This window comes from Sus scrofa, chromosome X, assembly GCF_000003025.6.
Source record: "Sus scrofa isolate TJ Tabasco breed Duroc chromosome X, Sscrofa11.1, whole genome shotgun sequence".
Taxonomy (NCBI): domain Eukaryota; kingdom Metazoa; phylum Chordata; class Mammalia; order Artiodactyla; family Suidae; genus Sus; species Sus scrofa.
The window spans coordinates 40,195,508-40,217,593 of NC_010461.5; the positions used below are offsets into that span (position 1 = coordinate 40,195,508).

Sequence of the window (22,086 nt, forward strand, 5' to 3'; positions counted from 1 at the left end):
AGACCGCTGACTTCTAGTAAAGGAGATGATGTTGGATAATGTGGGTGCGCCTGACCCAAGAGGCTGAAAGGCCTTAACGAGCAAAACTAAAGTGTCCCCGAGAAAGCAGAAATTCCACCCGTGGACCGTAATGTCAGGTCCTGCACAAGCCTCCTCCTGGCTTGTCCTATGGATTTTGGAACTTGCCAGGCCCTCAATCTCATAAGCCAATTCCTTGAAATAAATCTGTTTTGACATCTGCTTATATATATATATATATAATGATATTTAATTACATATAATACATATTATACTACATATAATTATTATACTATTAATAATATTATAGTATTGTATATTATGTAGTATAATATATATTTATATTAATTTACACTCTATTAATATTGGTCACCAAATTATCAGTATTGTGTATTTTATATTATTATATTTATCTTCATCCAACATACATATCGCATTTACATAACGTATACCAACACATATCATACACTGGTGCCAAGGGAAAAGCACTCGCTCTTGGCGGAAACGACAGTGACTTTGACGGAAATCTAGATTTCCTTTCACTTTTGAAGCTTCCAGTGAAATCTGAGTACACAGGAAGGAACTTCCCCAAGGAGTCGTTTGACCTTTGGTTGGCTTTTATCCACATCCTCACGTGTGTTTGCTCAGAAAACATCCCCAGCCATCGACAGTGCCCTTGTATAAGGGTTCTTACCAGAACGGAAGCATAAATGGTAAATTGTCTAGACAAATGCTTTTGTGTCTCCGATGCAGGTACTTAAAAAGTTAACAGAGCTATGCTTGTTGTTCCTGCCTAGAAGCTAGAGATAAGCGTGTCCAAGAGAGCAGGAAGGGGGTTTCCTTAGAGCGGACCACACTTTAGAAGTTAAGTGGATCTTCCATAATCTTGCCAGAATTGCCTTAGCCCTTCTCAGGTTCCATGCCATGGGTGAGATCTGCCCTGCCTGAAGGTCCCGTTGGAAGTGGAAGAGGGCAGCAGGGCTGATACGGACGCCTCTGCAGTGACCACTGTTTGGAAATATGGTTGGCATGACCCACTTGGGGAAAGGAGGGTGACGCTTGCCAGAAGTGCTAAGGGTCAGGCCACATGGCAAGCCTTTTTCACAGACATAATCTAGGCAGACACAGGGTCTTAAAGCCTTTAGTTCTCTTTGCTCTGTGATGCTGCTGGAAGTTTAAAGTGATTGATTTTTAAAAAGCGTCAACAATTTGTGGAAAATGCGGTGACCTTAATTCTGGCAGCTGGTGCTAGCCAATGTGAATGGGAGGCTGCATTATTAAGGGATCTAGTAAAATTCTCCCATTTTCCAGATGAGAATACTGAGGCACAGACCAGGAAAGGGAGGTGCCTTGTTAGGGATCCTGTTGTTTATTGGAGCATATTATCCTCAAGCTCTTTTCCCATATTAATCATCCCACTTGGTTCTGGATGACTTTCGGCCATTTCCCCAAAGCACATTCTACTCAAAAGGCAAAGATTTATGAAGCAACTTGTGTCCATCAACACAGAGGAATGGATAAAGAAGCTGTGGTATATACATATAATGGAATCCTACTCAGCTATAAAAAGAGAATGAAATGTTGCCATTTGCAGCAACACGGATGGACTTGGAGGGCACTATGCTAAGTGAAATAAGTCAGAGAGAAAAGGACAAAATACTGGACATTTTATCACTTACATGTGGAATCTAAAAAATACAACAAATTAATGAATATAACAAAAAAGAAAGATTCACAGATATAGAGAAAAAAACTAGTGGTTACCAGTGGGGAGGGGCAAGGGGGAGGGACAGTATAGAGGCAGGGGATTAAGAGGTACGAACCATTAGGTATAAAATAAACTACAAGGATAGCTTGTACAACTTGGGGAATGTAGCCAATATTTGATAATAATAACTATAAATGGAATATAATCTTTACCAATTACGAGTCACTCTATTGTACCCCTGAAACTTACATAATAGTCTACGTCAGCTCTACTTCAATAAAAAATGATAGAAAAAAGGAAGGTAAAGGTTTACCACCACTGAATACACTTGTTCTGCTGGAAATAAATGTGTAGAAGAAAGACACTAGCTGTTTTTAAAAAGAAAATCTAAGACAAGAAGTGAGGACGCCCCCCCCCCCCTTTTTTTTTTTGCTATTTCTTTGGGCCGCTCCCGCGGCATATGGAAGTTCCCAGGCCAGGGATCGAATTGGAGCTGTAGCCACCGGCCTATGCCAGAGCCACAGCAACGCGGGATCTGAGCTGCATCTGCGACCTACACCACAGCTCACGGCAACGCCGGATCGTTAACCCACTGAGCAAGGGCAGGGACCGAACCCGCAACCTCATGGTTCCTAGTCGGATTCGTTAACCACGCGCCACGACGGGAACTCCCAGAGGATGCCTTTTAAGATCAGAAGTCAGCAATCCGCGGTCACACCGCTAACTGAAGGCACAGTTTGATCCGAGAAAGCAACTTTCTTTCCAAGGATATAGACAACCGACTAACGAAGAGAATTGATTTTCATTTCTCAGATAGAATTTGTTCGTTTGTTCTAAGGTTTTAAGGAACATAAAAATAAGGAAAATAAAATGACGTTTGGAGAGTTCTCCTTGTGGTGCACCAGAAACGAATCCGGCTAGGATCCATGAGGATGTGGGTTCGATCCCTGGCCTCGCTCAGTGGGTTAAGGACCCAAGTTGCCGTGACCTGTGGTGTAGGTCGCAGACAGGGTTTGGATCCTGTGTTGCTGTGGCTGTGGCATAGGCCGGCAGCTGTAGCTCCGATTTGACCCCTAGCCTGGGAACTAGGGGTCCCAGGTGTGGCCCTAAAAAGCAAGAAAAAAATATGTATATATTATGGTTGTGAATTATGGCATACATCTAAAGACAGCAGATGTGCTGACACTAGTCACTTAATTCCCTCCTTACCCTATTTTTTTCTTTTCTTTGGTCTTTTTGCCATTTCTGGGACCGCTCCCGCGGCATATGGAGATTCCCAGGCTAGGGGTCTAATGGGAGCTGTAGCCACCGCCCTATGCCAGAGCCACAGCAACACAGGATCCGAGCTGCGTCTGCAGCCTACACCACAGCTCACGGCAACACCGGATCATTAACCCACTGAGCAAGAGCAGGGATTGAACCCGCAACCTCATGGTTCCCAGTCAGATTCGTTAACCACTGAGCCACGACGTGAACTCCCCATCCTTACTCTTTTTAAGGGCCGCCACCATCTCCTCTGTAGATGGATCAGAACACAGACGGCGCCCACGCCGTCTATAGAGAAGAGTTAGCCCGTGTACATTGCTTTTATTTTGGCTGCACCCATGGCATGTAAGTTACCAGGCTGGAGACTGAACCCGTGCCACAGCAGTGACCCGAGCCACAGCAGTGACAATGCCAGATCCTGAACCAGCTGAGCCACCAGGGAACTCCGTACATTTTTTGTTTGTTTGCTTGTTTTTATTTGTTTTTGGTTTCTTTTTAGCCCATGTACTTTCTGCCATGCACCAAGAGGACAGAGGTTTCCAAAGTTAGTCATCCTGGGCATGCTCATTGTGAGATGCTCAAACATTAGGGAACTGTACAGTGTGAATATAAAAAAAAAAAAGCTCACATCGCTGCCCCCAGAGGCCACCCTTGTTCTATGTGAGGATATATGAATAACGCACATATAGAGACACCAGAAAAAAAAAAGATCGGGAGTTACTTTTTCGCTTAAGCAGGTTGCCTGTGGCCAGCTCAACTGGGAAGGAGGGAAATCTTGAATAAATGAGTTTTTACTTTTAGCGAATTTACTGTTATCGAGCGTTCCTGGCACCCAGGGAGAAGAGAAAATTCTAGTGCTAGGAAACCTGTGAGTTGACTTTCTGATTGCATACCTCAACACTTTTCACATGACTTAGCTGTTAAATATGCTTGCGAAGCAGGGTGTAGGCTAATTATGTATCATCGTGAATCAAATGTGTCATAATTAGAACAATGATGACTCAATAAGCGTATCAGTTGCGGATAATTAAGCCAAAAGTTACGGAACGTTTCTTCAAGCTGCATTGTATTCAAAACCATGAAAAATCCTGTTTGGCTTATGTTATTAAGAAAAAGAGCTCAAGGTTCTTATCCTACTTTAGGAGGTGGATTTCCCTATTAATTAATTAATTAATGTCTCTTTAGGGCTGCACCTGCGGCATATGGAAGTTCCCACACCAGGGGTCGAATTGGAGCTGCCACAGCCACAGCAATGCGGGATCTGAGCCTTGCCTGCCACCTACACCACAGCTCAATGCAACACTGGATCCTTAAGCCACTAGCAAGGCCAGGGATCCAACCCGCATCCTCATGGATCCTAGTTGGGTTTGTTACTTGCTGAGCCACAAGGGGAACTCCTTTTTATTTTATTTTGTTTTGTTTTATTTATTTTGGCTGTGCCCATGGCATTCGTAAGATCCCAGGCCAGAGATCGAACCTGCACCATAGCAGAGACCTGAGCCACAGCAGTGACAACTGCTGGATCCTAAGGATTTGTTACTTGCTGAGCTACCAGGGAACTCCAATTCCCCCTCTTTTATTAAAGTTCTTTCTGGTTGTTCTTTTTTTCATCCGAAAGCCAAACTCGATGTAAGTTTTCTTGTTTGTCATCTTTTCATTCTACAAGTGCCGGCCACCACAGTGATTATTTTGGAGAAACCATTTGGATGATTTTAAAAGTTCAGACTTCCAAAAATACCCTCATAAATTTCCGTCTTTTATGTGACTTTATAACACAGCTCATCTCAGCTGCTGTTCCTGCTAGTAGAGGAGGGAGGAGATCTTGTAGAATAGCTGGGCCCCAAATTGTTTCCATTTTGCTTTGAAATCCGTAACATACGGTCAACTTAGGCCCCTTCCCCCATTAGGAAGCTTCCCTCTGCTAACCAGTTGCCTAGGCTGATCAATTCGGGGTCCCTGCAACTCAGTCACTGATGGAAAGTTAGTCACAAAGGGTGGATGGGAAGTCAGCCAAGAATGGGTCCAGAATTTGGAATTTGCCTTGGATCATCTCAGAGTGGATAACATACTCAGGAGGGTTGAAGACATGTTAAAACAACATTAAATCAAAAACGAAACAGGAGTTCCCATCGTGGCACAGCGGAAACGAATCCGACTAGGAACCAGGAGGTTGCGGGTTTGATCCCTGGCCTCGCTCAGTGGGTTAAGGATCTGGTGTTGCTGGGAGCTGCAGTGTAGGTTGCAGATGTGGCTCTTGGATATCTGGCGTGGCTGTGGCTGTGGCGTAGGCCCACAGTTGTGGCTCTGATTCAACCCCTAGCCTGGGAACTTCCCTATGCTGCAGGTGCGGCCGTAAACTAAAACAAACAAAAACCAAAAAAAACCCCAAACTCACTGTGCTTTACACACTGTCAAGTGCTTTGTAAATACAATGTAGTGTCAGCTCCAAGGGTCACTGGGGTCAATGGTAATATGCCTCCTCCCCAAATGCCATGAGAAGTTGGATCTCAGGAGGAAATAAGGTTGCCTTTGGAGGGTCAAACAAATGGACTCCACACTGTAACTGTGATTGACCCGGGACTGTCTCTCCATTTGGAGAAAAACAGTTGGGAGAGAAGGGTTGGGGAGGGAGCGTTACCATCTCGCACCCTGGTTGGAGTGGCCCAGTAGACAGAAGGGATTGGTGGGATGGGGCACTCAGACAGGAGTTGGCCTTGAGGTCTGGGGAAGAGGATGCCCAGCCGGTGGCCTCCAGCAGCGCCGCCCACGGGCAGGTGGCCAGGCCAGCGAGGGTCACTTGGTTGACCCCGTTTCAGATCAGCATCTGCCTACCAGGCTTCTGACTACAAGCCGTCTTCCCCTGACGATCCCTACTTGGTGGTGGAGCCAGGATTTGAACCCAGGCCTGTCTGAGTCCCAGGCCAGACTGTACTGCTTTCTTGCATGGAAACTCAGCTCTTTGTTGGGCTTTTGCTCTCTGGTACTTGCAGGTGGTCTGGGCCGGGAATGCAGGATGTGGATCCTAGGGGGTCCTCCTTTTACCAGGAACCCCAAGCATCATCGGCAGGCCCATGGCAGCTGTGTTTCGGGGACCTACTTTGGCCACGCCACCTCCCTGACCTCACTCCCTTGCCCATCCACCCTGCCTACCACCTTGGGTCCTGTTGGCAGAAAGATCACTTCAAATCACTTTTCATTAGAAAAGCAAATTCTCACACCAACATCAAATGCTATCACTGACATGTGGAATCTAAAAAAAAGGACACAACGAACTTCTTCGCAGAACAGATCCTGACACACAGCCTTTGAAAGACGTATGGTTTCCAAATGAGAGAGGTTAGGGGGTGGGGGAGTGGGGATGCACTGAGGGTTTGGGATGGAAACGCTGTAAAGTTTGGGTGTGATGATTGCTGTACACCTATAAAGGTAATAAAATTCATTAAGTAATTTAAAAAAAAAGATTTAAAAAACAGAAATGCAAATCTCAGACCTGCTGAGTCAGAGGCTCTGGGGCTGGGACCCGGCAAGGTGAGTGTTAACCAGCCCTCCAGGGGATTCTGATGCGCGCCCAAGGGTGAGAATAAAATTTAGCCCCCACCCACCTTGTCCCAGTCCTACCGTTGCAACATTTATCTGCAGCTCTTGACACATGCCATAGCTATGGGTTATTTATTTATTTATTTATTTATTTATTGTCTTTTTAGGGCCACGCCTGCAGCATATGGAAGTTCCCAGGCTTAGGGTCGAATCAGAGCTGCAGCTGGGGGCCTACGCCACAGCCACAGCCATGCCACATCCTTAACCCACTGAGCGAGGCCAGGGGTTGAACCCTCGTCCTCGTGGACACTAGTTGGGTTTATGACTGCTGAGGCATGATGGGAACTCCCATGTTTTAAAGTTTTATTGAGGTACACTTGATTTACAGGGCTGCGATGATGTCTGCTGTACAAGAAAGCGCCTGGGTGATCTGAATTCTCACTTTCACGGCTTTGCCCAGCACGCTCTTTTATTCTCTGGAGGACCTGCTCTGGTCGGGGCAAGCTCCCCTGGCCTCCTGTGCCCCTCGCTGTCAAACCTTTGGCAGCCAGACTGTCACTTGATGGCTGTCAAGGCCCCTTCTTCCACGAGGGAGTCAACATCTTGGATGACCCTGCTGGTGGAAGTGGTAACTAGCTTTTTCCTCCTCCTGGAGCCTGTCTCTTTCTTCCTACCTCATCCTCCATCCTCGTGCATTCCAGGGCCCTGGAGGCTCTGCCACTGAAGCATTTGTGGGCTGCTCCAAGATTTTTCACTGTGGCAGATGAAATAATCATTGTGGCAGGCAGTTCAGCTGCGAGCTGAGACAGGCAGGGCAGCTGACAGAGAGTAAAACACATTTCATGGCCTGTCATTTTGATTCAGGTATGGCAAGGCTGGTCATAATTCTCCACTGGGCCATTTCATTTTATAGGCTGCTGGGTTGTTTTTTTTTTCTTTCTCTCTTTCTTTCTTTTTAAATCAAAAGCTAGGAAGCCAAGTGCTTCTGACAACTCATTTGTGTGTGAAAAATTGCAGAAATTTTCATAGAAGCTCAGTGGCTTTTGCTGTGCAAAGGTCCTGTGGTCCAGGAAGCTTAGAAAGAGTTCCGATTGTTAGGAAAACCTTCAAACCAGCCTTGAGTTTGCTTGGGCGGAGGGACTGCCAGGTTTCTTTTTATCCCTATTCCCTCTGTTGAGGTTGTACCATCTGTATCAGTCAAGGTTCAATCAGAGAAGCATAATCACTAGTGTTTTATTATTATTAATTATTATTATTATTATTTTAAATAGTTATTTCCCTTTTTTTAAAACAGGATTTGAACTTATATAATTGCCAGCTGACATAGATAAGAATGTTTGCAGCAGCTTTCATTTAAATTAGCCCAAACTAAATACGACCCAAATGTTTATCAGTGGTGGAATGAATACACTGTGACATCGTCATCCAATGGAATAGTCTACTGCAATGAAAAAAACCCGAACTATTGATTCATGCACCGACATGGATACATACCATGACAACGTGTTGAGTAGGTACCGTGTAATTCCATTTAAGTGAAGTTCAAAACCAAGTAAAAGTAATTACGGTGACTTAGGTCGGAATAGTGGTTACCACCGGGGAGAGCGTGGGGTGATCAGCTGTTCCAGTTTGCCTGGGACTGAGGGGTTTCCCAGGGTGTGTTACTTTCAGATGGTTGGTCACCCTTGAGGGAGCCTTTTTAGGGAGGGGACAGGAAAGAGCCTTCCGAGAGGTGGGAGATGTACGGCATCTTGATGTGGACGGTGGTTGTATGAATGAACACACGTCAAAATTTAGCTGTACATGTAAGATTTGTGCATTTAAGAAACTAAAGACCTTTGCATAGAGCTGTGGGGAGAATTTTGGTGGATAACAAAACAAAGGCCCAATTTTCACTCTTTTTTTTTTTTTTCATGGCTGCACCCACGGCATATGGAAGTTTCCAGGTTAGGGGTCGAATCAGAGCTTCAGTGACCAGCCTACACCGCAGCCACAGCAACGCAGGATCTGGACTGCATCTGTGACCTTATGCCACAACTTGTGGCAACGCCAGATCCTTAACCCAGAGATCAAACTTGAATCCTCATGGATACTAGGTGGGTTCTTAGCCACAACGGAACTTCCTTTTTATTATTGTTAATGTCTGATTTTTTTCTGTTTTGTCTTTTTGCCTTTTCTAGGGCCGCTCCCGAGGCACATGGAGGTTCCCAGGCTAGGGGTCAAATCAGAGCTGCACCCGCCGGCCTACACCAGAGCCACAGCAATGTGGGATCCGAGCCGTGTCTGCAACCTACGCCACAGCTCACGGCAATGCCGGATCCTTAACCCACTGAGCAAGGCCAGGGATTGAACCTGCAACCTCATGGTTCCTAGTCAGATTTGTTAACCACTGCGCCATGATGGGAACTGCAGATTTTTTAAAAAAGTTTTTTTAAATTAAAGTATACTTGATTTACAATGTTGTGTCAATTTGTTTCATTTTTAATCAGAGAAAATAATCTTTGGTATTTCTACTTTTTTTTTTTTTGTCTTTTTCTGGGGCTGCACCCACGGCACATGGAGGTTCCCAGGCTAGGGGTCTAATCAGAGCTGTAGCCGCCGGCCTACACCACAGCCACAGCCACACAGGATCAGAGCCTCATCTGTGACCTACACCACAGCTCATGGCAACACCGGATCACCAACCCACTGAGCGAGGCCAGGGATTGAACCCGCAACCTCATGCTTCCTAGTCAGATTCGTTAACCACTGCGCCATGATGGGAACTCCTGGTATTTCTACTTTTCAAAATGTATCAAATGTTTTTTGTGGCCTAATGAACAGTTTTTAGAAGGTAGCCAATATATCGATTATTTCCATCATTGATTTTTTTTCAAGTGAATATCTGTACAGATATATTTGTTATCTGTACAGGACTCTGAGCCGAGTCACGTTACAGCAAGAGCATCTGTTCCAGAGTCCATCACAACAGGACACAAAGAAAGGAAAGATATCAAAGAAAGAAGAAAAGATGGCTTGATTCCTTTAGGAAGGAGCTTGATGGGCTAAGATCTAATTTGAGGGAAAGCCGAGTGCCATGAAAACTGTTCTGGATGGTCCATCTTGGCGAAAGTCTAGGCTTCAGTAATGCCTTGGCTGGGGGCTGCTTCTCTTCTGCATTTGCAACTCATTGGGAAGGAACCACTGGCAACTCATGTCATGGAGACTCTCCCTGAGTCATCCATCTCTGGCCTCCTTTTTCTTTCCCAGCTTGGCTTTGTCAAGGCTGGTGAAACCTTTCACTGTCTCCTTTTCACTCATGAGATCCATCAAGAATAATTTAGGAGGGCGTTCCCTTCGTGGCTCAGCGGCTAACGAACCCAAGTAGGACCCATGAGGATCGGGTTCGATCCCTGGCTTTTCTCAGTGGGTTAAGGAGCAGCGTTGCCCTGAGCTGTGGTGTAGGTCGCATCCACGGCTCGGATCCGTGTTACGGTAACTGTGGTGTAGCCCAGCGGCTGAGCTCCAATTCGACCCCTAAGCCTGGGAACCTCCATATGCCACAGGTGTGGCAGAAAAAGAAAAAAAAAAAAAAGGAATTTTTTAGGAGTCATCTTAGAGGATACGGTGGGTGATCTGAGTTCCTTTTCTATGAGCCTATGATACACTGGAGACCTGGAGGTTAATAAGTCAATCACCGTCCCATTCCAAATAATCCCTTTGCCACAAATGCTGAGGTGACGAAATCTTGGGAGTTTTAACCCTAAACAAATCCCATGATTCAAAGTCTTGGTTCTTTCAGCTCTCAACAAGGATGTGATTGAAAGGAGAAAGTGGACTCGTGAGGGCTCGCGTCCATGCCATACAATCTCTCCAGCTGGCTCCTGAAACTCCCATGGGCAACAAAAGAGAAGCACCATCGGGGAGGGGAGGCTCTCACGACATCGCGGTCACAATATGCCTCGGAAGGGGCTCTGCTTCCTGAAGACCATCCAGCCAGAGGGTGTGTACTGATGTCCTGACAATATTGCCCTGTGTGTGGGCACTTTTAGTTGCTTAAATTTCCTTTCCCACTAATAGTCATTTCATCTTTTGGGGTTTTCTTTGGCCGCGTCCTCGGCATGTGGAAGTTCCCAGGCCAGGGATCGAACTCTTGCTACAGCAGTGATCCGAGCTGCAGCAGTGATCTTGCACTCCCTAGACCACCAGGGAACTCCTCATTTCATCTTTCATTCCAATGTTAGGTAAGTGTGAAAATGGTACAGCTGCCAATCAGCTGCTTTCCTTTCCGCATCAATATAGCCATGTTATTTTTAAAAACATGACCGCAATTTTTTTGGAAGGGTCCTTGACCTGGTAGTTTGTGAAGGATTAAAATATTTATAGTCTGGAAACTAATGATTCCAATATAAAATTTCCATCTTCATTCAAACAGTTTATTTAAAATTTTTATTTTTTTTTTTTGTTAGGGCCGCACTTGCGGCATATGGAGGTTCCCAGGCTAGGGGTCGAATCACAGCTGCAGCTGCTGGCCTACGCCACAGCCACAGCAACATCAGATCCGAGCCACTTCTGTGACCTACACCAGAGCTCACAGCAACACCAGATCCTTAACCCACTGAGCGAGGCCAGGGATTGAACCTGTACCGTCATGGCTACTAGTCGGGTTCTTTACCACTGAGCCATAGTGGGAACTCCTCATTTTATCATAGCCTGTCTTGTATAGAACCAGTCAAATATGGTCTTTCTTCCCCATGGGAGTGCCGTCTCGCAGAGTGCAGGGACCTTGTCTTCATGCCCTTATACCTTCCTAGGATCTAGCATATGTCCTGCAAATACCCCTTAAATATTTTTGAATTACATTTAAATGAAAGTGAATTTTATTTGTTTAGCAGTTACCTCTAAACCTACAATCTGATTAAATGGTTAGCGTCATTTCATTTCCCTTATGTATTTATGTAAAAAAGATAATTGAGGCGTTCCCGTCCTGGCGCAGCGGGAACGAATCCGACTGGGAACCATGAGGTTGCGAGTTTGATCCCTGGCCTTGCTCAGTGGGTTGAGGATCTGGCGTTGCCGTGAGCTGTGGTGTAGTTCACAGCTGAGGCTTGGATCTGGTGTGGCTGTGGCGTAGGCCAGGAGCTGTAGCTCCAATTAGAGCCTGAGCCTGGGAACCTCCATATACCACACATGTGGCCCTAAAAAAAAAAAATAATAATAATAACAATAATAATAATAATAATAACTGAAACCGAGGAAGTTATATTGCCAGCCATCCTTGTTTAAAGCTGCCTGAACACTCTGTACCACCATCTAGAGGGGAAAAGGCTCCAGGGCCATCCAGCCGGTTCCCATTTGAGGAAGAAACAGGGTCTGGGTATTGAACAATGTCAGAATCAACTGGCAGCTGAGGGTGATGGGAGGGGGACACGATGGTCATCTCTTGGCGCTTGGCACAACAGTGCAGGAAGCCTTCTTGGTGGTTTTTCCGAGCAAGTCCATCAAGATAAACCCTGGGTGCTGTTCTTGGCCGTGGTTCTATTTGTGGACTAGGAATTTAGGCAGTGGGATATTCCCACGAGAACAATGCAGCTTTGGGAGGAGGAAAGTCAAGGTTTTATTAGCATAAGTGCCACACACACACACACACACACACACACTCTGCACTGTTTCACCCTCTTGCTGATGCCTGGTCCGGTCCTGCCTCCTTGCAGTGTATTGCCTGTGGCTCAAGAGTGCCCTTAATATTAAGCCCCACTTGACCCTGCAGGAGGGGAGCCACGGTCTCGCTCGCTGCGCCTCTGATGGTGATCCCTGGGGGCTTTTCATCCCAGTTGACTTTCTTTATTCAGAAGCAGGACTTGACAGTCAAGGTTCCGGGGCCTCTGCACCAGTCAGCTCCCTCCTGCCTTCAATTTTCTTTTATTTGTTTCTCCGCCATGCCCTGCCTTGCTAGTCCTCTGAGCCGACCTGCGAGTTTCCTGTGGCCCCCTCTGCAGCCTCCAAACACACGTCCTCGGCCCATCCGCACTCAAATACACACACTTGAGGGCCCTGGCCTAGATCCCTGTGGGAAAGTGGCTCTCGAGGCAATCAGAGAAGGCCCACTTAAGCCACGCGCCGAGAGGACCCCTGGAGCTGGCCCAGCGGGTAGGCTCAGTTGGCCTCAGGCCATTCGGTATGAGTTGAAGGATGAGGCAAGTCCTGGCACTGTCCATCCAACCATCTCTCTCCGCGTGGCTTCTGAAACCCCCACATCGAAAGACAAAGACCGTAATTTTCAAATCAGAAATGAGGACTTCATGTCTGACGGGTTATCAGAAAAAATAGGGCAGAGCTATTTGGCAAGATCTGGAGTGAAGAGCCACTCAGAAATAATAGAGTTCACAGACTCACAGACCTGGAGAACAGACTTGTGGTTGCCAAGGGGGAGGTGGGGAGGGAATGGGATGGACGGGGAGTCCGGGGTTGGGAGATGCAAACTGTTCCATTTAGAGTGGAGACGCAATGAGGTCCTGCTGGACAGCACAGGAACTATGTCCAATCTGTTGGGATAGACCAGGACGGAAGGTACTATAAGAAAAGGAATATATATGTATGTATGACTGGGTCTCGTTGCTGTTCCACAGACATTGACACAATACTGTAAATCACCTACATTTTAATAATAATTAAAAGGAATAGATTTCACCCCATAGTCCAGCTGAGATCATGGCAGACTGCTCGCTTGGAGCACCATGGAGAAGGATTCTGGGGGTACATCTGGGTTTAGTGGGGGGAGTAACGCACGGATGTATTAGGAAGGTTTGAGATAGTCATGGGATGAGCCAGAGGGAGCACTGCAATCTTGGCTTTAGACACAAATGGTTTCTTGGAGGGCAACCAGTGAAATGCTATTAGCTGTCAACATCCTGGAGTGAATTAAATTATTAGTTATTATTAATTAATTAGCTATTGCCAGTCGTCTCTCAGGACGCTAAGGGAATGGAATCACAGGATTGGTGAAGTTGTTTTTTTTTTTATGGCTTATTCCTCCTTTTTTTAAAATCCAGGTAAAATTTACATCACATAAAATTCGCCATCTGAATTATACATATTCACATTCAAGTTTTTGTTTGAACATGTCTTCATCTCTTTTTTGTTTGTTTGTTTGTTTTGTCTTTTTGCCTTTCCTGGGGCCATATGGAGGTTCCCAGACTAGGGGTCTAATCAGAGCTACAGCTGCCGGCCTACACCACAGCCACAGCAATGCGAGATCCGAGCCGGGTCTTCGACCTACACCACAGCTCACGGCAACGCCGGATCGTCAACCCACTGAGCAAGGCCGGGGATCGAACACGCAACCTCATGGTTCCTAGTTGGACTCGTTAACCACTGCGCCACGACGGGAATTCCAGTCTTCATCTCTCTTAATTGGATAGGTGAGGTTTTTTTTTCTCCCCACCTTTGGCGATAATGGATCCATTTGAAAGGGTTTAATTGGTGGGTTTTGCTAAGACGAAAAGAGTAGGAGTGTAAGTGCTGCCTGGCTGAGGTCTGGGAGGGAAAGGGTGCAGAGGTGGGGTCCTAAGGGCGACAGGTCTCTGAAAGGAGGACAGGAGAGGGATGGCAAGGACCTTGAGCTTGGTGGATGTGGATGAAAGATGAATGGGTGTGTCCAGAATGGACAAAATGGCTGCTGATATTTTCCTGGACTTTATAAGGAAAGGAACATTCTCTGGTGGAAAGGAAAAGAAAGGCTACAAGAGGGGCCCTTCAAAAAAAAAAAAAAAGAAAAGAAAAAGAAAGAAAAGAAGGCAAATGGTATGGCTTTGACTGTCTTAACAGGATGCTATTAATCAATGCTTTTTTTAGCAGAAAGAAGGAAAGCTGGCTTAACTGTATGTTAATGCAGGATGACACATTTGGTAGAGCGAGTTTGAGCACAACAAACTGAAGAAAGGCATCCGTGTATTACAACGATGCTCTGAATTTCTATGATGATGGACTTTTCGAAAGCATCTTCCTCTCGATAAGCTCACTAGGCTGAAGGAATCGGGTAAAGCCGGCACTACTGGTTGCCTTGTAACAAACAGGAAATCAAGGCACCCAGCGCGGTGCCTGGTGAGAGCAGACATGCCATGAGGATTGCTTCAATAAGCGAAGCCCAGACACATCCAATCAAAGAATGTCGGAACGGGGAGGGCCTTTGAGATCGTCCAGATGCTTCCCCACCACCACCACCCCCAACACAGTTCTGGAGGCAGAGGGTCAGGGCGGAGTGGGGAAGTCCCTAGACTTCAAGGTAAGGTCCACTCCTCAGCGAGGGAAAGCCCCAAGCCAATCGCCTGTCCTTTGTCCCTGAACAGGTTGTCATCACAACATCCCCTGCAACAGACACTTTGTGGTGTCATGTGTTCTTGTCTGTCCACACCATTGGGCCGCATTATCTTGGAGGGCGGAGCTTGTGCCTGATTCATCTTCGTGGGATGCAGTGACCAGGAACCAGAAGCGCTCTGCTCTTCCTGGGTCTCTGCTCCTTCGTGTTCTGCCACAGGTTGGAGTGGCAGAGCCAGGACTCGGCCGCTGCTTCCAGGCCCCAGGGATCTTGTGCCACAATGTCTATACTCATCAAGGTAGGTGACATTAGATGTACCTGGCAGGTTGCTTTGGATGTTGTAGGCCCCGTGGGATAATCCCCACCGTATTAGGGAAATGAGGGAAAGAGGGAGTTTCTTGAGTTCAAAGCCCAAGGCCAGTCGAGCTACTTTCTGAGAAATCTCAAGTGCGCCTTGGGCACCAGGAAGTTCTGTCCTTTGGTACATTGTCCAGGTCCCAGGTGGAGGTGGTCTGGGGCCAGTGCCTTGGGAACACCGTGTCCTTCTGTGTGGGACGTCTCTGCAATGGTGGCAGAAGAGGTGATGGGGTCTTTCAAGGGGTTCTGAAACAATTCCTTGCGTATCTTGTTTTGCTCTTCCCGAGGACTTCATGCCTATTTGAGGCAAATCAGAGGTCTCATAAGGTCCTTCCCATGCCTCGGGACTAGTTGTGGCCAGCGGGAGAGAGGCACAAGGGCATGACACCTAGGGTGTGTGCCATGGTGTGGGCTTTGACATCTGACTTCTGGCCCCTGGTTCTGTCCATTGGTGAGCAGCCTCCGTAGGGTTCTTCCCACCCGAGCCTCCACTTCCTGTCACCCACACCAAGTCCAAGACCCTTAGGCTGGGTCCTGCCACCACTTCCCCATCCTGGGAACAGCTTGATCTCCTCTGGCTCATTTCCTCTCCACTCCAGGTCAGTGAGCTTTATGACGTGCAGAGTATAAAAAGACCCCATTGCAAAGCTCAAGGTCAGAGGATGGCTGGGTTTCCAGCAGCTTGGTTACTCTTGATTTCAAAGCAGTTTCTGCACAACCTTAGAGCAAATCCACATGGTCTTGCCATGTGGTTGAGACATCCAGGGACAAGTGATTCTCTTCTGTTCTCTCTGTCACTTGTCTTGAAGAGGCCAGGGGGGAAGGTCTGTTAGCGCTCCGAAGTCACCCAGGCAGCCTTATTTGCCCACGTGAAGGGGCTGGTGGCCTGGGGACCTAGAGAAACCACATGGGGATTGAGGTGAGCCTCTTCTTTCCCACCTTTGCTGAACATGAGTGGATCCCCAATCCTCTGAGATGGCATCTTCTGCCCCAAGGGAGGTGGAGGGAACTGACCGTGACGGTTGGGGTGAAAACCAAATGACACCAGCGATGATAACGCAGGAGGGGACCAGTGCAGGATAGGATGGCACCAGCAGCATGCTGGAGTTTTGAAGGCAGCCTTCTCCTGGGAGTTGTGGGGGGGCACTCTCAGATGGGAGGAGGGAGCTGCTTTCGCAGGGAGGGAAGTTTGGGTCTTCTTTACGGTGGGAGATCAAAGAGGAAGCTGGTTTTCAAGGTGGGATCTCAGGATCATGAAACAGGGCGCTTCTAAGAGCAGTCACAGTTGAGGGGGTGGCCAAGTCCCCACCCCGCCCCCATCCCTGGAGAATGTTGTAGATGAGCTAAGCCCCGTTGGGGGAAAGACTGCTGAGGGGCATCCATCAGATCTTCAGACCAGAGGTGGCAGCTGGGAACTGTTTCCCAAATAGTCGCTGAGGGTCATATCGGAGAGAATGGAGAATGACAAAGGGAGGGGTCCCTAGGACTAAACCTGTTTATTTCTTTTAATTATTTTTTTTTCTTTTTAGGGTTGCACCTATGGCATATGGAGGTTCCCAGGCTAGGGGTCAAATCAGAGCTGCAGCTGCCAGCCTACCCCACAGCCATGGTAACACCAGATCCAAGCCACGTCTGCAACCTATACCACAGTCACGGCACCGCAGGATCCAAGCCGCATCTGCGACCTACATCACAGCTGGGCAACCCCAGATCCTCAACCCCCTGAGCGGGGCCAGGGATGGACGTCACATCCTCACGGATACTAGTCGGGTTCCTTACAGCCGAGCCACAACGGGAACTCCTGACTAAACCTGTTTAGTTCCTGTCTTGTCACAAGCCACTCTGTTTCATGACATTGTTTTGTTCCACTTTAGACAGACTACAACTCCTTTTCTTCAGCTCAGAGGTGAGCTGTGAAAGGCTTCTGCACCCCGCCTCCCCCTACGGCCAGTGCACTCACCTGCACCAGCTCTGGTGTGAGACGCTTGGCCTGCAGCCATTTCTGGAACCTCCCTGTTTTCCGCAGGACGCGCTCAATGCTGCAGGTCTTTGGGGCAGCTGCGGAGGCACAGATTCTCCTGTCTGAGATCTCGCTTTGGTTTTTGCTGATCAGCCTCGAGATCTCCACCGGGCGCCAGGTTTTGGCATCATCGGAGTAATTGGCAGGGTAAGACAGCACGTCGTCCCCAGGAGGCAGTCGGAGGTGTGAGGCCGGCCAGTTGTCAAACCTGGAAGAAGAGCCCTTTTACGATCAGCCTGGGAAGCTGGGGAGAGGGAGCAAGCACTAAGCAGCCACCCGTCACACTGCCAGAGCCAGCGGAGCCCGGGGACAGGGAGTCAGGGGACAAGATCTGGCCTCTTTCTTCTCCTTAGATCGGGGTGCCCCACGCTCTTCATGTGAAGATAGCAGCCTATGCGTGCACGTGCCTTTGAGGCTCTTCATACCCCATCCCCACTTTATAGATGTGGAAACGGAGGCTTACAGAGCTCAATTGCCCTGCCCAAGGTCAGACAATGCGTTGCTAAGCAGGGGCACAAACCCAGAGCTGTCTGTCAGCAAAACCCAGGATCTTTCCTCCTTCCCGGCACGGGTCCTAGCAACCACCCAGGCTCTGAACAACGGCTGGGTCTTGAAACCACCGTCCTTTTTTCTTCTTTAGGCAAAACAAACTTTTTTTTTTTTTTTGGTCTTTTTAGGGCCTCACCCGAGACATATGGAGGTTCCAAGCCTAGGGGTCGAATCCGAGCCGTAGCCACCGGCCTACGCCAGAGCCACAGCAACGCAGGATCCGAGCCACATCTGTGACCCACACCACAGCTCACGGCAACGCCGGATCCCCAAGCCACTGAGCGAGGCCAGGGATTGAACCCACAACCTCATGGTTCCTAGTTGGATTTGTTAACCACTGCGCCACGACGGGAACTCCCAAGGCAAAATAAACTTTTAACTTTAAAAACCTCCAAAGGTGATTTAGATGGTCCTCAAATGGGAAGAACTACTTGTTTAGACAATCTGAAAATGAGAGATGAGTAATGGATGAAGAGACGCTGGCTTTGTTTACATCCAGTGAACTGTTTTAACATAACTGGTCTACAACTGGGAGATGATGAGGCAAATTCGGAGCTAAACAACATCGAACGACAGCCAGGAGAAAAGCGTGTAGACCTTATTTTATGAAAATACAGACAAGTGAACAAAGAGCATTAGAGACATTGTGTATATTAACCGTAAGTCTGTAAAGATAAAATGCATGGATGCGGAGCCAAGGAGAACATCCAAATTATTCTAAATTATGGGATTTTTTTTTTTGGTCTACAAGGTTGCTAAGTCTGTAGTTAAGATTTAACTAGCTATAAAATAGTTGTTTTTTATACAAGTGTAGTTGATTTACAATGTTGTGTTAGTTTCAAATGTTCAGCAAAGTGATATACATAGATTCTTTTTTCAGATTCTTTTCCCATATAGGTTAATACAAGACTTCCCTGTGCTATACCGTAGGTCTTTGTCACTTCTCTATTATATATATAGTAATGTGTCTATGTTAATCCCCAACTCCTAATTTAGCCCTCTCTCTCCACTCCCCTTTGGTAATCATAAGTTTGTTTTCTATATCTGGTACCCACAACTTTTTGTTTTTGCTTTTTGGCCCATGGACGTTCCCAGGCTAGGGGGTGGAATCGGAGCTGTAGCCGCTGGCCTACACCACAGCCACAGCAACGCGGGATCCGAGCCGCGTCTGTAACCTACACCACAGCTCACGGCAACGCCGGATCCTTAATGCACTGAGCAAGGCCAGGGACTGAACCCACAACCTCATGGTTCCTAGTCAGATTCGATAACCACTGCGCCATGACGGGAACTCCAGTTCACACTTCTTAGAGCAGTTCACCATGCTCTTCCTAAGCCTATATCCAGCCGCTCCCCTTAGAAGCTTACTTTGGTCTCACCAAAGCACTGACCATCCTTGGCTAGGCCATATCATTTTGGGCCTTTGAGCTCCCACTCCCCTAGTCACGCACTGATCCCTTTGTCCGAGACACCTTTTTCCTCTTTCTTGCCCGGATAAGCCCTACCCACCCCATTAAAAGACAGACAGGCATCATCGCTTCTGATTCTCACTCCATCACTCCCCCAGCTGAGATAGATTCCCTCCCCTATGCTGCCATGGCATCCTGTGTAGGACATTTTTTTTTTTTTGTCTTGTTAGGGCTGCACCCAAGGCATATGGCAGTTCCCAGGCTAGGGGTTGAATTGGAGCTGCAGCCGCCAGCCTACACGACAGCTACAGCAACGCGGGATCCGAGGTGAGCCGTGTCTGCGACCTACACTGCAGCTCACAGCAACACCGGATCCTTAACCCTCGGAGCAGGGCCAGGGATCGAACCTGCGTCCTCATAGATACTAGTGAGGTCGTTACCACCGAGCCACCACAGGAGCTCCCTGTGTGGGACATTTTGGATAGTCCTCATACTCTTCTTTAGTCATTGCTTCCTGTCTCTGTCTTCCCAGTAGAAAGTCAATTCCTTCAGGGGCCAAGCTTGATCCTCCTTCACCTTTGTAACTCAGTGCCTAGGCGAGTGCTTGGTATCAAGTTAGTACCCAATACACTTGAGGTGGACGGATGGATGGGTGGATGGGTATTTGAATGAAGAGAGGGATGGGTGAGTAGAGGGGTATGTGGAGGGTTGGGATCCACACTGTGAGATGCATGGAGTGATGGTGGGATGGGAGGATGCATGGAAGGTTGCTTGGATGAAGGGGTGGATGGATGGACGATCGAATGTGTAGATAGACATTTATATCAAGAGCTCTGGAGCCCTGAAGCTCCCAAGTCCTCCGAATTGATTGGAGGAAGTGAATTAAAGCAATAATTACTATCACCTTCCGAGGTGAAGAAGACAGATGGAGATAAAGCAGAAGGGAAGGCAAAATCAAGCCTAATGATTTACTTATTTTGCCACGAGTCTTCCACCACTTAAATATTCTTTTTTCCCCCATTTTTAATTTTTTAATTTTTATGTTTTTCCCCATGTTTAAAAAGCCTTCTTGAAGTTTAGCTGACTTACTGTAGGAGAAACTGTCCCCATAAAAAGGTAGAAAGGAGAGACCCGGGCCAGGGTGACTAAGCCAAGTCCAGCCAATGGCCCCAACCACCCCCCACACGCATCTGCTTCTGTAAAGCTGCTTCCGCGATGACAACCCTGCCTGTTCTCACTCCGGTCCGACCAGCCCAGCCCGGACCGGAAGAGCGAGCCCACAAAAGCCTTGTGAACGCCTTCTTCAGGGGTCAGACTCCGGAGAGCGATCTCCTCCGAGCCCGCCAGTGTAACAAACCTGAGTCCTCCACCCCTCCGAGGGCTCGCTGGGTTTCTCGCCGGGTCAAGGAGCTGATGCCCTGCAGCCACAGGGCTGCTGGAGCTGGTACACGACTGATCCACTGCGGCGCAGGGCTGCTGATACGCTGCGGCTGCGGCGCAGCTGGGCAGCTGCCGTAACATTACAATGTTGTGAGAATTTCTACCATACAACAAAGTGATGCAGTTACGTATATACGCACACATCCATTCTCTTTGCTTCTTTTCCCGCAGAGAGGATCACAGAGTATTGAGTAGCGTTCTCTGGGCCATAAAGCAGGTCCCCGTCGGCCAATCATGCCATATACCTCCGTGTGCATATGCCAAGCCCAAACCCCTAGTCCACCCGTCCCCCTCCCCCAGCCTGTCCCCTTTGGTCACCATAAATTAAACAGACTTTGGGAATGGGGCTGGGGTGGGGTGTGAGGCCTAGGGGGTACAGTAAGGAAGGCAAAGGTAAGAGCCCAGAAATCCTTAGGAGTGATTCTGATCAGAAATACTGCCCCTCTTACCCCATCCCCCACCCTTCCCCCTACCTATTTTTCCCCCATTTTTAATTTTTATTTTTTGCTCATACATAAACATGGATCCATCAGATCCTGGCAGATCTTGCCAGTGGTCACTTAGGATTTTCTTCATAGGGATATTAAAATTGGAAAAATGGAGTTCCCGCGGTGGCGCAGTGGGTTAAGAATCTGACTTCAGTGGCTGGCTTGGGTGGCTGAGGAGGAGCAGGTTCGATCCCTGACCTGGTGCAGTGGGTTAAAGGGTCTGGCGTTGCTTGGATTTAATCCCTGGCCAGGAAACTTACAAGGGCCTTGGAGGCAGCCAGAAAAAAAAAATTCAAAAACTGGAGAAATTTTGGGAGAGGAACAGGAACAAGATGAACAAACACACCACTGGACAGAGAGGCAAAGGATGTGACCTGGTAGACAATCTAGCAACGAAGAAATACAAATGGCCAATCAGCCTGGAAAAAGGGCTTAACTCAGAAGAAATGCAAAATAAAAATCTTAGTGATAGTAAACACTTCTGAGTGTGCAAGAAGTGAGCTCTAGAGGTAGACACTTCCATTTGCATATATATGTATATCTCAAAGTCCTCAAAATTCACTTTATTTCTTGACCTAGAAATTTCACTTTGGGGAATGTTATAGGAATTAATCACTGATGTGATTAAAAGTCTAGGCACAGGGATGTTCAACAGAGCGCTGTTTATAAGAATGAAAAGTGAGGCGTTCCCGTCGTGGCTCAGTGGTTAACGAACCTGACTAGCATCCATGAGGACACAGGTTCGACCCCTGGCCTCTCGCAGTGGGTTAAGGATCCAGCGTTGCCGTGAGCTTGTGGCGTAACAGCTCCGATTGGACCCCTAGCCTCGGAACCTCCATAAGCCGTGGGTGCAGCCCTAAAAGAAAAACAAACAAAAAGAATGAAAAGTGAAAAAAAGTCTAGTTGTCTCACAGGAGTGGGTTATTTAATAGATTCTGGTTGACCGATGCCACTGAATTCTACAAAAACCACTAAAAATCCATTCATGGAGAAGAATT

At 47.6% G+C, this 22,086-nt stretch overlaps 1 protein-coding gene across 1 annotated transcript in view; it reads right to left on the reverse strand.

The window, feature by feature from the left end:
- Positions 1–22,086, reverse strand: part of CXHXorf36 (chromosome X CXorf36 homolog) — a 43,723-nt gene that overhangs the window by 16,219 nt on the left and 5,418 nt on the right. The window contains exon 3 of the mRNA XM_013986078.2: positions 17,143–17,410. Within this exon, the coding sequence (XP_013841532.2) occupies positions 17,143–17,410 (268 nt within the window). The remainder of the gene's footprint in view (positions 1–17,142; positions 17,411–22,086) is intronic.